Raw genomic sequence first — 16584 nt, 5'->3', positions numbered from 1 at the left:
CACAGAGTAAACAACACTAATTTAACTTTTATTGACTAATATCAAACTAAAATTAACTGCAGTGCAAAACTTTAAATGAGATTAAATCTAAAAAACATATTCACCTGAAGACCAGAACCAACCAGCTGAGTGGCAAAATGAAGGCCAGAATTTCCATAGTGGATGTTTGAGGAAAATTTGCCAAATATTCTGGTCTAATAAAACATCCACTGTGGAAGAAGGCCATCACCATCAGCAGAGTGCTTTGATGAAACATTACCACTGTGATGGTTTGGCCACATCCTTAAAATGAAACAAGATCAGACTACTAATGTTGTTGTGTGATGGACACCACCCACCAAGAGGAAATGACAGTGTCCAAAATCCCCCTACGAATGACAGTCGTGGTTGAGCGAGGCAGCATCAGTCTGTCAAGGTGCCAGGCGTAGTCGGTAGTGAGACATAGTAGAAAGCATTGGAAGAGCATTGTTGAGGTTCTCTTTGTTTCCAAAGTGATTAAGACAAATCAGGCACCTCCATTTGCACTAAATGAAATGTGTATGATATTACATTAGTTAATAATGACCTACAGGGTAAATGTGCTCATTTTTATTATTTTTTCTCCAGCATTTGCAGACTTTCCAAACCTTATGCAGCACTTGGACAACAACTTCAAGTACTGGAAAGGCCTGGATGAAAGGAAACTGCACAGCCTACGACCGCCTCCAGAGTAGGTGTGGCCGCATTCAGCCCCAGGACTCGACTCGACTCCTCTCTACTGCTGCGGTGTCTCTCTCCCCCTGACAGCTGATCCAGCCAGGAGCCTCCTCGTCTTCACTGTCCTGCTTTTGTAGCACACCGAGCGTCCACATGTCCGTCCATCCAGTCAGCACAGAAGGACTTCCCGACAGGCAGTTGCAGCGCCACTGCTGGCTTACGAACCTGTCATCTGAGAAGTGTGACAGACCTGGACACACAGCATCCTGATGAACTCCTCGTGTCTCTCAGGCATTCGCAGTGTAGCTGGTCAAGTGACATGATTGAGACAGGGTCCTTATGGCAAAGAATCCATCCTCTTCTAGCCACATGGGCTTTCCCGTCTGCTTATCGGGCTGATGCTGCTGTCTGAGTACAAACTGCTTGTTTCCAGTGGAGCCAGTAGTGCTTACTGGCTGTGGCAGCATTGGGGTTTCCAGAGAAACCTCAGGAGTGAGCGGAAGAACGGTGTGGAGATGAAGGTATCCAGCCATATGAGATCACCTCTGACCACCCTCCCTCAGCTCACAGCAAACTAGGAGTACTACTACATCTTCTTCTCTCCCCACCCAGAAGGTTTCACCATAACACAGCACTTCACTGTTTTTTCTTCAGAAACACATCCAGGTGACATGTAGCTGTCATGACAGGTGGGAAGAGTTGTTTTTTATTGGGTCAGGGAGCGGAAATTCACTTAGACCACCGCTGAGAGATAAACACCACAACACGATGATCATAGGTTACTAATTATAGATGATTTAGTATGTTAATTTTTCTTAGCCGTTCCATGTTTTCTGTGTAAAATTAATTACCAAATTAGCTAATATATAAGAACAAAATGAATTTAAAAATAGAGGAAAGCCAAAGCTAATGAAAACAAATGCTACTATAACTCTCAAAATCAACTTATTACTCATATGAAGCATTGCCGTTATAAACATGTTTATTTTCTTATCGAAACTACAGTACCTGTTTGAATGAACACTTTTGTATTGCACTGTAAACATTAGAAAGTTCTACGTCTCAGTGAATTGTCCGGGGATGTTGCATCAGAGACTAAGCTGTTATAGTTGATCAACAGGCGTTTTGTTTGTGTGTGTGTGTGGGGGGGGGGGCATTCATTTTTGCAACAATCCCTTGTTCTTGGTTTAATGCTGTAAGCCGCTATGTGAAAACATTTGGGACTTGAAAAAAAAAAGGTTTTTTTTTTCTCCCAGAAATTTTTGTATCTGGTTTATCCTACTGAAAAGACTGCCTTATTTTATACAATATTTATACAGTACATCCCACTGTGCAACTGCAAAGGACATCTGGAGTTTTTATTATAACATAGTCAGAAGGTTATGTTCAAGTAAATCTCGATATTTTTATAGATGAAGAATTTTACACTGGATTTGCAGCAAATGAGATCAACCATTATAGTTATCTGAATACCTGTGAATCGACAGTAACAGAGAGGCATATGCATGCAGAGAACTAAATGGTCAAGAAGGATGTGGATCACAGATTTGTCTATCACTGTCTTTACATAGTCTCTTAGAGGCCAGCTTGCATTGATTTTGCTCAAACATTCTGTTTTGGCCACTTGTCCAACATCCTTATGCAGAGACCGGGGAAATGGCTTTTGTTAAAGGTTGGTTTCAGATTAGGATACTAATATATGTTAATGATTGTTGCTTATTAAGAATTTTGCCTCTTTAAACAGTATATACTGTAAATGCCATAACAACTAAACATATGTTGGCTAATAAGATGCATTGACCACGGTTATTTTTGTTTCTCTCTTATGACAGATTTGTACACTCAGTCAGGGGATTTATTTTTTTTCTTCTGGTTCACACCTTGGTCTAAAGGCACGGAAAAATTAGAAACTATTCAATGGAAAATAAAGTAATTGTCAATACATTTGCAGTGATTCAACCTCTTTTCTATCTCTTTGTCTCGCTCATGTTTTTCAGCCTACATTTTGTCTTACTAGCAGAGGTACCCGTTTTCGCCCGGGTAAAGATTAGTTTCAAAATTGTTACCATGTTTCATTAAAAAGTTGAATAAATACCGTTGGAATCACTGCATCAATGCTGCACTTTTGGGCTATAAATAAACTCCAGCACTCACAGACTGGTCTTGTTCTATCTTTCAGAAGTGCTGTGTGAGTAGAGATTCAAAATATGACATTGCCAATATGATCAAAATTTGTGTTGTCTCAAAAAAATTAATAAATGCCCCTGAAGGGAAAAATTTCAGGATAAGACGCCCTTGAACTGCATTTAGTATAGTGACCATACAGGCTATGACTGAGACCATAGCGACGTCGTAGATCATACCGGGGCTTACCCCCGACTTATGCAAAGGATGCTGGGAAGCACACAGCAACAGCCAGTTAGAGTAGAGAGGCATGGTGATGTCATCTGGCTGCTTCTTCAAATAAAATAATCCTATATGGTGGAATATGCTCCAAAACATCTTATTTCTGTGTAAATCTAATATGTTTCTCATATATTTTGTAAATGTTAGTGAGAAATAAACACTTAGAAATCTTAAAATGCTGTTTTTTAAGACATTTTACAGATTTTAGCATGCAAGGTCAAAGGTAAAGCCCGTCACACATAGCAAGAATGTGGAGGAACCATTCCAACACTGCAAATATTTTGCTATCATCCGATGCAGTCGGGAGGAAAAGAGGCGTGGCCAGGCGTGGTCCAGATGCATCCGGACTGCCTTGTGCACACCTGCAGGATGCAGCCCAAACATATTTCAAACAACAGTCAGATGACACAGACTGCCAGAGGTGGATTATGCTTTTGTCATCTGATCGACGTTGCCAGCACACAGCAGCTGGGTGAAAGGGACTTGACCAGCTGTCTGCGCAGCACTGTCAAACGCGAGGTAGCGGAGGTGAGTTACATGTTTGTTTATGTCGTTATGTGCTGGCCAAACATTTCCACATCATACTTGCTACAGACGTAGGAGGTGAATGTGTAATAATACGTGCGTTACAGCGATGACATCCCGTTCAGATACGTTGCGGTGCTGCACCGAGCCTCTGATGCACGCACAGTGCCACATCAAATCAAATCAATTTTATTTATATAGCGCCAAATCACAACAAACAGTTGCCCCAAGGCGCTTTATATTGTAAGGCAAAGCCATACAATAATTATACAATAATTTTTCCCTCTGCTTGGTCTAAAAAAGTAACCGTTACTGACTGCCACAATTTTTTTTCCTGATTTCTTACTGAGTTTCTTAAAGCCAGAAAGTTGCCATTTGAAATAACTTTAGTTTTGTGTCATGTCTGTGATCTGTTTTTTTTCTACAAAATTAAACAACTGAATGAACATCCCCCGAGGCCGGTGATTCCATAATTATTGCCAGGGGTTGTACATGTCTGATGTGCAACCTCAGATGTCATACTCAGCCAGCAACACCACTGCCTAAGCAGTGCCAAGACAAGATACCAACTAGAAGAGGCCAACCTGGTCTCTAGTTTTACTGAGCACAACATGCTTTTACTATACATGAGGGTAGTTCAGAAGGTTTTTGCACACGTGGAAACCAAAGTATCTGAAAACTGGAGATGTGACTGAGTGCAGTGAAGTTAAGGGAGACTGTAGACAAACACTTAAAATATAAATGCAACAGTTTTGTTTTTGCTCCCATTTTTCATGGGCTGAACTGAAATATCTAAAACATTTTCTGTTTACACAAAAATGTATTTCTCTCAGATTTTGTTCACAAATCTGTATGTGTTAGTGTTAGTGAGGACTTCTCCTTTGCTGAGATAATCCATCCCACCTCACAGGTGTGACATATAAAGATGCTGATTAGTCGATGTGCCTTAGGCTGGCCACAACAAAAGGCCATTCTGAAATATGCAGTTTTGCTTTATTCTGGGGGAGAGAGGGGGTTCAGAAAACCAGTCACTATCTGGTGTGACCACCATTTGCCTCATGCAGTGCAGCACGTCTCCTTCGCATAGAGTTGATCAGCAGCCAGACAACATTAAATGGGAGCATTTGCCCACTCAAGTCGGTTATGATGATGAACTGCAATCAGGGCACAACCCTGATCAGGGCGACGAGCCTGCAGATGAGCTTCCCTGGGACGTTTCTGACAGTTTGTGCAGAAATTCTTTGGTTCTGCAAACCGATTGTTGCCTTGTTGCCGATTGACTTAGACCTTGTTTTCCAGGTCTAAGTCCAAGCAGCTGTCCAGGTGGCTGGTCTCAGATGATGTCCAAGGTGAACATACTGGATGTGAAGGTCTGCGGCTGTGAGGCCGGTTTGATGTACTGCCAAATTCTCTGAAACTGCTTTGGAGATGGATTATGGTAGAGAAATGAACATTCAATTCACGGGTAACAGCTCTGGTGGACATTCCTGCAGTCGGCATGCCAACTGCATGCTCCCTCAAAACTTGCGACATCTGTGGCATTGTGCTGTGTGATAAAACTGCATGCGTCAGAGTGACCTTTTATTGTGGCCAGCCTAAGGCACACCTCTCCAATAATCATCCTGTCTAATCAGCATCTTGATATGCTACAACTGTGAGGTGGGGTGGATTATCTTGGTTTACTAACACAGATTTGTGAATAATATTTGAGAGAAATAGGTCTTTTGTGTATATAGAAAATGTTTTAGATCTTTGAGTTCCGCTCATGAAAAATGAGAGCAAAAACAAAACTGTTGCATTTATATTTTTGCTCATTGCAAATGCAAGAACAATTTTTTAATGATGTTTTTGGGTGAGGTTTGAGAACTTTTTTGAAGTACCCTTGTATCAATGTGTCCAATGAGTGTCACATTTAAAGTTGAGACAAACCAACTCTGTCAAATTTATGTTTTATCCACACTGAAACAATACACACACTAGAAAGCACCTACATCCACCTGGTCCCAATACTCATGGACTCACAGTCGTCAAAACTAACATCAAAGACAGTAAGAGACATGATTAAAAACAAAAATTTAACGACAGAGTCCAGTCTTCCTGGCCCTATTTGTGCTGCCATCTTCTGTTGGTTGACCAAGTAATTAATGATGTAATAATTATTACCCCATTAACTGAGGTATGAACTCTGGTTTCCATCTTTATCCGTCCCCACCCCCTGCCAGCCAAACATAGCCAGAGGGTTATTGTCATACACCTTGGTGTCTGTTTCTGTCCATCTAGCTGTACCCTGATAGTGTTGCTATTCAAGGCCAATATCATACTCCAGGGTCTCATCTACTTTTTTATAGATTTAGTTTTAGCTTCTTTGAGTTATAAAAGGATGATTACATAACTACTCCCTTTCCCTCAAATAATTAAGCAAATCTTACTTTCCACAAACTGCAAAAAATATCACTGTGCAAAGTCAAGCTGATGCTCTTATTTTTGATGTACTTCTGTATGGTTTCCTTTTTAAAAAAGGGGGAAAAAGTGCTATGAATTGTTTTTTTGTTGTTGTTTGGACACAAGCACCAGCATCTCAGACCAAAACACCGGCTTTAACCGGTGATCAAACTGGATGATACATTTTAATATCATCTGCAAAAAGTTTACCTTTATAATGCAGTATACGTACAGCACAAAGGACCTCAGGCTGTAGTAAGAAGAGGAATAAGGGAAGAACAAAAGAGCTCACTGGAGGACGGTCAGTGATTCCAGTGGAAGAGATGTGGAGGATGATTCAGAAGATACTGGCATCATTCCATAATGATACACATAAATACAACAGCTGTAATAGAGGGGAAAGGTTGAGTCACCAAAAAATACTTTGTAAATGGTTCACAGCTCAAATAATCTGAAGAAGGAAGGAGAAGCAGAGAAGAAAACTATCTGAGCATGTGGAGGCCTTAAGGGAAAAACAACAAACTGAAAATGAGCAAAGTTTACCATATAATATAGTAGAATTAAATAGCCCAAGGCACCTGCTAAAACTGGAATGACTACACCTGGAAAAACTGAAGTTTATGTGATACAAGAAGGATTGAACAGATTACTGACACAGTAGTAGCATGGGACTGAGGTAATGTGGTGGGATGGTGGAATGAAGCCACTACCCCATGAAGAAAACCAGGGAAGGATGTGGGTAAACCAATGAACTGCAGACCAATCGTTCTCACTGAAGAGGTGAGACGGAGAGAAAGCACATGATTTGTTTTGGATGGTAAGTTGAATAAAGTTACATATAACAGGAGTTACAGGGTATGAAATCTCTGCCATTTTGTATTAGAAAATTGAACACTTCAGGGGAGTGTAGTAAGCCCAGTATCATTCACAGTCATGAAAATGAAGTTTTTACAGTATGCCAATGGATATTGGAAAATCTTCTGATGGAACATTAAAAGAGAGGGATTCTCTTAATCGATGGTGCAAAGTCTAGGGCAAGTCCAAGTTATTTTTCTATTTACACTGTAAACTGGCGCACCCTGTGAAAAATTGGTGAGTTAATGGGTCTACGCCAGTCAGAATGCACCAGCAGACAACAGCCACCAAAAGGCCCCTGAGATGAAACAATAAAGAGATGTTTTCAGTGAAATGTGTTTGCTTGAATCCATGTATGCATGTCTGAATATTGCACTGTTTAAATACCACAAATACACTGTGCTCAGTATACCAGATGTGCTGGAATCAATGCAACCTGGGCTTCTAGAACACCTCAACACTGCCACAGGCTGATCGCCTCCATGCCACGCCACACTGATGCAATAACTCATTAGAAAGGAGTCCTGGCCAAGTACTGAGTGCAAAAAATGTACATATTTTCAGAAATATAACATTCCTACATTACAAATCCTGTATTTTTTAATTGATCGTATGAAATATTCTAATATTTTGAGAGATTTTTTTCTGTTTTATTATGGCTGAGAGTTCATAATTATCAAAATTCATATTTTAAAAAAATGTTTGAAATATTTTAGTTTATATTTAATGGGTTTAGCCTATCCCAGCAGTCACAGGGCGTGAGGTGGGGTACACCATGGACAAGACTCCAGTCTGTCGCAGGGCCACATATAGAGAAATAAACGTATTCACACCCGCACGCACACCTACGGACAATTAAAATGTTCCAGTTCACCTAATGTGTGTGTCTTTTTGGATGTGGGAGGAAGCTGGAGTCACACAAACACAGGGAGAAAACATTCAAACTACACACAGAAAGGCCACAGATGGGGAATCGATCCCATGACCTTCTTTCTGTGATGCAACAGTGCTAAACACTAAGTCACTGTGCTGGCCTATAATATTTCCATTTTCGAAATATCTGGAAAAAAATACTGAACTTTTTTATGACGTAATTTTTTATGTTTCTGGGGTGTCAGGAGGAATGTCACTATGGCAAAAGCTAATTACTAGATAAATTTGGCTGGTCTTCAGTGAGGTTCTCTTATTTAACGTGGTTAACCAATGAAAGTCTCAGTGAAGGTCTTATTTCCAGAAGGGCCCAAGGCATGTGTCTCTCACTCCTCCCCAGCACTGATGTTAAGAGTGCCAGTCGGGAGCGTGGCTGCAATCGGGAAGTGAACCCGAGTCGCTGGCGTCCCAGTCCAACGTGCAAGCTGTTACACCACCACCTCCCTATTACAAACTTTCCAGGACAAGATGAAGCAGAAAAACTAAGGTTTGGCTGGATGGCTAACTCTGCAAGAAGAGCAAGTCCTATATAGGCCCTGAGGCCCGTTGTGGCCGGTGCTCATCTCCAGAATCTGTTGTGGCAAGAGGATGGGAGTCTATGACTCCACCTGGGTGGGACACCAGCCAGATGCAGGTTACTCTTCCAGCCAAGGCAGCCTGTGACCCATTTACAGTTGGGTGGATTGAGACAATGTAGATTAAGTTTCTTGTCCAAGGACATAGGTGTCATGAGTGAGATTTGAACCCAGGTCTGTGGTAACTTGTAAATAAAATGAACCACGAAACACAGATGCCGAGTTTTCACCTTTATCTGAATTGTAAATATCAAACAAACATTTTGGTGTCTGAGAGAACCAACAGGAACATGTAGTCTTCTTCCGTTTTAACCCTTGCTGGAAATAGTAGTAGTACACATCCATACATTCTAATGGTCATCGAGTGCCACCTACTGGTAATAATGTACATTGCCTGTATTTACTGCATTACAACACTCCTCCCCCACTAAGTTCAGAAATTCCTCCATTCCGTAACTATTAACTTCCAGAAACTGAAAATGAATCTGGTGTCAATTACTTTCATATACCTATACTGACCTTAACACATCAAACACAAATTATCTTAGCATACACATAACAGAACATGGAATATGCATTATCAAAGAAAGGCAGTAACACTTATCAAAAATTCAGTCTATCAGGAGGCTTTCGAGCACGCTGTGATCTGCGCGCTGTCTCCTGTGAAACAGCAGTCACCACAGGCGTTGGAGCTTTGGGAGGCTCCTGTGCTGCGGTCACCAAAGGGGTCTGTGGTGTCTGTGTGTGATTGTCCATCCTCTGCCGGTAGCACAGACACGTCCGGTGGCGATTCCTCTGCCGGAGACGCTCCTCCAGGAGTCACCAGTGGCAACTCTGCAGTGCTGACAGTCTCTGGGCCTTTATCATGACGCAGCCGCACATGGTCCTGATGCCTGCGGAACACTCGTCCATCTGTCAGTTTGATGACGTAGGAGACGGGACCATTCTGTGTCAGGATAACCCCAGGAAGCCATTGCTGCTTGGAGTTACTGCAGAAATTCTTCACATAGACATTGTCACCTGGTTTCAGCAGTTTCTCTCTCGCATGAAGATTGTGGCTCTCCTCCTGCTTTTCTTGCTTTCTCGCTACCTTTGCTTTCAAGTCAGGGTGAGGCAGATCTAGCCTTGACTTAGCTGACCATGACTGACCATCAACATCTCTGCTGGTGTACGTGCAGTAGTGGTCTGAGGTGTGAGGCAGTACTTGAACAGGAAACGTGAGAGTCTAGTACTCAGAGAATCACCTGTCATGCGCTTCAAACCTTCCTTCACTGTCTGGACAGCTCATTCCGCCAGTCCATTCGATGCTGGATGGAAAGGAGCTGTATGAATGTGACGGATTCCATTCTGTTGCATGAAGTCGCTGAACAGCTCACTTGTGAAGGTTGGATCATTGTCCGTGACTAGGGTGTCAGGTAGACCATGAACTGCAAACACTTGTGAGTTTCTCAATGGTTGGGGGAGCTGTTATGTTGCCCATGATGTGACATTCTATCCACTTAGAGTGGGCGTCGACCATGACAAGAAACATCTGCCCCATGAAGGGCCCTGCAAAGTAACCTAGCCCAGGGATGGTCTGGCCACTCCCATGGCTGCAAGAGAGCTGGTGGCGACATTTTCTGATTGGCCTGACACTGTGAGCATAATTTCACCTTGTTTTCCAGTTCTAAGTCCATTCTTCGCCACCAGACGTAGGATCTTGCAAGACTTTTCATCCTAGACACACCTGGATGTGTCTCATGCACTTCCTCCATGATCTGTGAGTGGCCTGGGGGAGGTACGACGAACTTCGTCCCCCAGAAGATGCAGCCATCTTGTAAGCTCAGTTCAGTCTTTCTTTTCACATAAGGCCTCAAATCCTCACTCTCTATCACCACGAGCCAGCCTTGTAGCAGGTAAGTCTTTACCTTGGACAGGACAGGGTCTCGCTCGGTCCAGTGCTTGACCTCGGATGCAGTCACTGGTGTTTCCGACAACTTCTCTAACGAAAAGAAAGTCTCTGGAGGCACGTAAGTGGTGACTGGCATCTCGGGCAATGGCAGGCGACTGAGTGCGTCAGCATTTGCATTGTCTTTTCCTGCTCTGTACACTATGGTGTATTGGTAGGCTGACAATGTTAGTGCCCAACGTTGGATTCGGGCGGAGGCAAGTGGTGGGATGCAACGTGTCTCGCCAAACAGACTCATCAGTGGTTTATGGTTTGTATGGATTTTGAAAGGACGGCCGTAGAGGTACTGATGGAAGCGCTTAACAGCAAACACAATTGCCAGACCTTCCTTGTCTAGCTGCGAGTAGCCCTTTTCCTCAGCCGTCAATGTGCGTGAAGCAAAGCCAAAAGGCTTCTCTGATCCATCTTCCATTACGTGCGACAGCACTGCCCCTACACCATACAGTGAGGCATCACATGAGAGGGTCACCTCCTTGTCTGGATTGAAATGCACAAGCAGTTTCGCTGAATGGAGTAGTTCTTTCACTTCACTGAAAGCCTTCTCTTGCTCGTCACCCCACTGCCACTTTGTGTCATTGTGCAGTAGCTTGTACAGCAGCGCCAAGACCTTTGAAAGGTCCTGCAGAAATTTGCCATAGTAATTCACCATCCCAAGAAAGGATCTGAGTTTGGCGACGTTTTTGGGGCTCGGGGCTTCCTTGACAGCTCTCACTTTGTCTTCCACTGGGCAGATACCCTCGGCTGTTATCTTATGTCCCAGGTAAGTGACACTCTGTGCCATGAACACACATTTGTCTCTTTTCAATCTCAGCCCTGCATCTGAGAGTCTTTGTAGCACTTGCTCCAAGTTGCTGAGATGCTCGGCCTCGGTAGCACCCGTAATGAGCAGATCATCCAGGTAGCATGCTACATGTGGGATGCCTTGCAACAGACTGTCCATTGTCCTTTGGAAAATGGTGGGGCTGGACACCACTCCAAACACTAGGCGGTTGTACTTAAACAATCCCTTGTGCATGTTTATTGTGACAAACTCCTTGGACTCATCATCTAGCAGCAGCTGCTGATAGGCATGGCTCATGTCCAGTTTTGTAAACGACTTGCCCCCTGCCAGGGTTGCAAACAGGTCATCCACCCGTGGCAATGGGTACTCCTCCAGCTTTGAGACCTGGTTCACGGTAAGTTTATAGTCCCCACATATTCGCACTGTTTTGTCAGGTTTCATAACAGGAACGATTGGAGCTGCCCACTTGGAGAACTGGACTGGCTCAATGATGTCCAGTGCCTGTGAGCGCTCCAGCTTCTCCTCCACTTTCTGTTTCATTGCATAGGGTACTACTCTGGGCTTGTAGAAACCTGGTGTGGCATTAGGGTCAATGTGCAGTTTCACTGTCATTCCCTTGAGTGTGCCCAGCTCCTCTGTGAACACCTCACTGTATCGCTGCAGAACGTCCTCTGTTGTGCGTGTGTACTTCACCTCATGCCAATTAAGCTTAATTTTTCTGATCCAGTCACAGCCCAACAGACTGGGACCACTACCCTTGGCCACTACTAGTCTCCCCTCAGCCTCCTGATTTCCCACTGCGATGCTCACCTTTAACACTCCTAGGTGGGGTATGGGCTGTGTATGTCCTTAGCTGGAGCTTTGATGGAGTCAGGGGTGGTGGCTTGGACCTCCACGTCCTCTTGTAGGTCTCCTCGCTGATGACCGACACGGTCGCTCCTGAATCAATCTCAAACTTGACATCCTGTCCGTGTACGGTGACTGTGGCATAATATGGCATAGGCGGTTCCTCATCAGTGTCCACTGCAAACATGTCAAAAGCACACATAGCCTCTTCGCTTGCTTCCTCTACATGATGTGTGGTAGTCTGATTTTGCTTTGCTTTCCCCTTTTCAGTTTGTTTTATTTTTAGCACCTCTGTACTTCTTTTCTATGTGTCCTTTTTTCTTGCAACCATGGCAGACTGCATCCTTGAATTTGCATTCGTTTGCATAGTGTGCACCTCCACACCGAAAGCATTCAACTGGTTTGCCAGATTTTGAACTGTCTTTCTCTCCATGATGCACTGCCACAGGTTGTGCTCCAGCATGCCCTTTCTGAATGTCTTTGGCATTGCTAGCAGCCATTTCCATGCTCTGAGAAAGCTCTAGCGCTCTTTTGAAAGTCAATATTGGTGTTGTCTTACTCAGCAAGCGGCACTGAATTCCATCATCATTTATGCCGCATACAAGTCGGTCACGAAGCATGTCGTCTAGCGCTGCTCCAAATTCACAATGCTGTGATAGCTGTCGAAGCTCTGCTACGAAGTTAGCCACTGACTGACCTCACTTTCTGAAGTGACTGTGGAACTTGAAACGCTGGACAATTACAGATGGCTTTGGATTGTGGTGGTTGCCTACGAGTTTGACTAAGTCTGCATATGGAATTTCACCTGGTTTCCGTGGTGTAGCTAAGTTCCTTATCAGCTTATAAGTCTTTGCCCCACACACACTCAGGAGAATCGAGCGCTTCCTAGCCTCTTCAGTAATTCCATTAGCATTGAAAAAGTGTCCCAAACTTTCCTCATACTCGGTCCAATCCTCGTCTCCCTCCACAAATTCACCGATTGTCCCAAACGTTGCCATGATCTGCACAGGTCGTTGTACTTCTCCGTGTCCCCTTTCCACAGCGACTGGCGCTCTGTTTCTCTCGACGACCACCTCTTGTTCCTCGGCGATGGCTTGTTGTTCCTCTCCACCGTTTTCACTCATAGCCAGCTATTGAAAGCTAGCTATAACACTTGACTAGCTATAACTAACAACAAAAAATAAACGTGAAAACAAACTCATCCAGTTCACCTCTTCGCCAAAAATATGTGGTAACTTGTAAATAAAAAGAACCACAAAACACCGATGCAGAGTTTTCACTTTTATTTGAATTGTAAATATCAAACAAACATTTCGGTGTCTGAGAGAACCAACGCATGACTCAGGAACATGTAGTCTTCTTCTGTTTTAACCCTTGCTGGCAATAGTAGTAGTACACATCCATACATTCTAATGGTCATAGAGTGCCACCTACTGGTAATAATGTACATTGCCCATATTTACTGCATTACAACAAGGTCTGATGATAAACTGCTCAACTGCTTTATGTCCTCCAGTTTCTGCGTGGAACAAAATCATTTGAGAGTGACATCAGTACAGGGATCAGCACGTGAAGGAAAGGCCTTTGTATTCAGTACAAAGCAAAACTGGAATCACAAAAAGAGAGAAATGGAAAAGATGAGGTAAGTATGACAAGATTCACAATAAAACAGTGACTTGAACAGCTGGTAAACATCATCCAACTGGTCTTCAGGGAGAAGACTGCACATGCTTGATTTACTGTGTGTGTGTGGGGGGGTGGGGGGGGGTATATTAAAAAAAAATGAAATCATTTTTAAAATATCTGACGTGGACATGGGTGGATCAGATTGAGTCCAGTAGGCGGCGGTAATGCAATTCTTTGGATGTCAGCTCCCGTTAAACTTCACAGAAGAAGAACTCACTTCGATGACTACAGTGGTCCAACTTCAACTATTTTAGAGGTTTTTTTTTTTTCTTTTCTTATTTCAGAGTCGTGAATTGGTGCTATGTCTTCTGAAATGACTGGACAGACACCGTAAGTTTTTCTTCAGCTTTTTAGTAACTAAATTTGGTTGAGGATCATGAACAATAGTAACATTAACAGCCGGCTAACACACAGAGGTTAGCTTAGCACTCATGGTCGAGGCCTGCAAATTGTGTTAAATATTTTACCTTTGTTCACTTCTGTGTGGCCATGAAAAAACCGTCTCTGATCTGCAGTACCGTCAAATGATGTTATTAATACGATCTTTTATTCACTAAGCATATGAACTGCTTTTTTAAAAGTTCAAATGGCAAAAACTTAGCTAAGCCTGAGTTCATTACTGCTGTAGTTCATCCGGCTTCACTTTATCCACATTTCATATCTAACAGTCTTATTCCAAAATGTTTGAAATTCGTTTTTTTCCCCAAAAAAATTCTACACACAATATCCCATGATGGCAATGTGAAAAATGTTTTTGTTGAGATTTTTGCAAATTTATAAAAAACAAACAAAAAAAACTAAAATCACATGTACATAAGTATAAGTATGGTCGAACATCTGGGTCCCTGATGCACGCACACACATAGCAACATGCATAGTAACCAGCGAGCCGCTGAAAACAAACCGCTGTGGCGCTCATTTCCTACTTGATGTCCATCCTGCTCGCATCATTCTCAGTTTTTTCTACTTGATATACACCAGTTTTCACAGAGAATGCCACGATCGTGTGTTGCAGTTGACTGTACCAACCATGATAAGTTAAAAGATAAAGAAGTGCATTTTTTTTCAACCTCCCAAAGCACCACATTCTGCTTCTCTCTTCATTCTGCTCGGCTTGCAGGAACGCGTTCTGTATTCAGCTGTGAGTTCTCTGCTTTCAGGCTTTCCAACTTTTCCATTTTAGGACACCTGTTCCATGTCATTGTAATCATGTGACATTGGACAAGGCAAGTCCTCATGGTCACTCAGGTCAGCTGGAGGCAGGAACTCTCTGGGTGAGGTCACTGCTGTAGCAGGTTCACCAAGAGAGGCAGCTGCAGGAGGTGAGCCGAAATGAAGCCTCGACTTTGTCCTCATTGGCCTGGGGCGTGGCTGGTCGAGACGCTTTACATTTCTGCCTTGGCTGCGGTTGTAGCGTTCCACACAAGATCATGGCATTCGCTGTGAAAACTGGTGTATATTAAATAGAAAAAATGTGGCAGAACAATGACAGCGTAATGGACGTCAAGTAGGAAATGAACGCGACAGCGGTTGTTTTCAGCAGCTTGCTTGTTACTATGTGTGTTATGTGCGCACACATCAGAATGTGAATAAAATAGTGGTAAAGACGACTATTATCAACAATGGTTGTGAGTGCGCATACAGTTTGTTTTCAGCGGCTACCCAAAATGGCAGCCGTAACTACGCAGAAGTGACGTAGGCCCGACCGTACCTATAGGTGAGGGTGGGTACACGTCACACCCAGCGAAGTGGCAAATACGAAGGTGAGAATTCGTACTTCTGCAACTGGCCCCTTGGTGAAAAAACACTCATCCTGTATGCTGTTCGGTGGTAGGTTATGAAAGACCCGGATGTCGTAAAGTTCCTGTGTGCCTGCCCCTGCCTATTCACAGCCTTTACCATAAAGCTCAAAACTGAGCTCAGGTGCATCCTGTTTCCACTGATCATCCATGATGTTTTTACAGCTTAATTGGAGTCTACCTGGGGTAAATTCAGTTGTTCGGGGGTGATTTGGAAAGATGCACACCAAGGACCCACAGTTGACAGTGCATGTCAGAGCACAAACCAAGCATGAAGTCAAAGGAATTGTCTCAAGGCACCAATCTAGGGAAGGGTACAGAAACATTTTTACTGTTTTGAAGGTCCCAATGAGCACAATGGCCTCCATCATGTAGCTATGTGACAAAAAAATGAAAAGTTGATGGATTTCAGAATTATTAGCATCTTTAGAAAGCTTTTGAAATTCTTTTCCAATAACACCAAGCTTATCTTGATATGACAAGTATTAAGGGAATTATGCCAATTTGAAGCATAACAAATTACCCAGATTTTTGGTCACCTTCAACTTGACCAATTGCCGTTGCAGCTAATTCAAAAGCTCGCTTGGTAGATGATAGATTTTGCACAAATTTCACTCAAATATTGACAACAGCATACAAAATGATACATCAAACTCTGAAGCCGTATTTTACTTACCTTTAGAAGAAAAAGGGTGTCTTGTAAGCTATCCCAATCAATGCAAAATTTTGAAATGAAACTCAGAAAATGGCACCTCCAAATCAATAGAAAATCATCATGGTGGCAATAACATTGGGATTACCCCAACACCCTGAAAAGAACTTCCAAAAACATATGCATTTAGTGGCTAGGTTTACACTGAGCAAAATCCAAAACCAGGCTGCTGCCCAAGTTCAGCATTGCTGAAATGGGAAATTAGCACATAGCTAAATCATGGAAAAAGTTCAGATCCACCAGGACTCTACTTAGAGCTGGCTGGCCGTCTGAACTGAGCGATCATGGGAGAAGGGCCTTAGTCAGCGAGGTGACTAAGAACCCAATGGTCCCTCTGTCAGAGCTATGGAGCATTCCTCTGTGGAGAGAGGAGAACCTTCCAG

The 16584-nt window shown here is 43.1% G+C and overlaps 2 protein-coding genes and 1 pseudogene across 5 annotated transcripts in view; 2 read left to right on the top strand and 1 right to left on the bottom strand.

Annotated features, from left to right (window-relative positions):
* Positions 1–1283, top strand: part of pde8a (phosphodiesterase 8A) — a 230564-nt gene extending 229281 nt beyond the window's left edge. Inside the window, 1 exon segment of the mRNA XM_034194944.1 lies at positions 607–1283. Coding sequence (XP_034050835.1) covers positions 607–713 — 107 coding nt within the window. The 3' untranslated portion in view covers positions 714–1283.
* Positions 1284–9048: 7765 nt separating this feature from the next.
* On the bottom strand, positions 9049–13128 carry LOC117504324 (annotated as a pseudogene).
* Positions 13129–13887: 759 nt separating this feature from the next.
* Positions 13888–16584, top strand: part of LOC117531767 (KH homology domain-containing protein 4-like) — a 57732-nt gene continuing 55035 nt past the window's right edge. For all 4 annotated transcript variants that reach the window (XM_034194930.1, XM_034194912.1, XM_034194921.1 and 1 more), the window contains exon 1: positions 13888–14020. In XM_034194930.1, coding sequence (XP_034050821.1) covers positions 13992–14020 — 29 coding nt within the window. In that variant the 5' untranslated portion in view covers positions 13888–13991. The remainder of the gene's footprint in view (positions 14021–16584) is intronic.

This window comes from Thalassophryne amazonica, chromosome 2, assembly GCF_902500255.1.
Source record: "Thalassophryne amazonica chromosome 2, fThaAma1.1, whole genome shotgun sequence".
Taxonomy (NCBI): domain Eukaryota; kingdom Metazoa; phylum Chordata; class Actinopteri; order Batrachoidiformes; family Batrachoididae; genus Thalassophryne; species Thalassophryne amazonica.
This window is presented reverse-complemented; position numbering and strand designations above follow the sequence as displayed.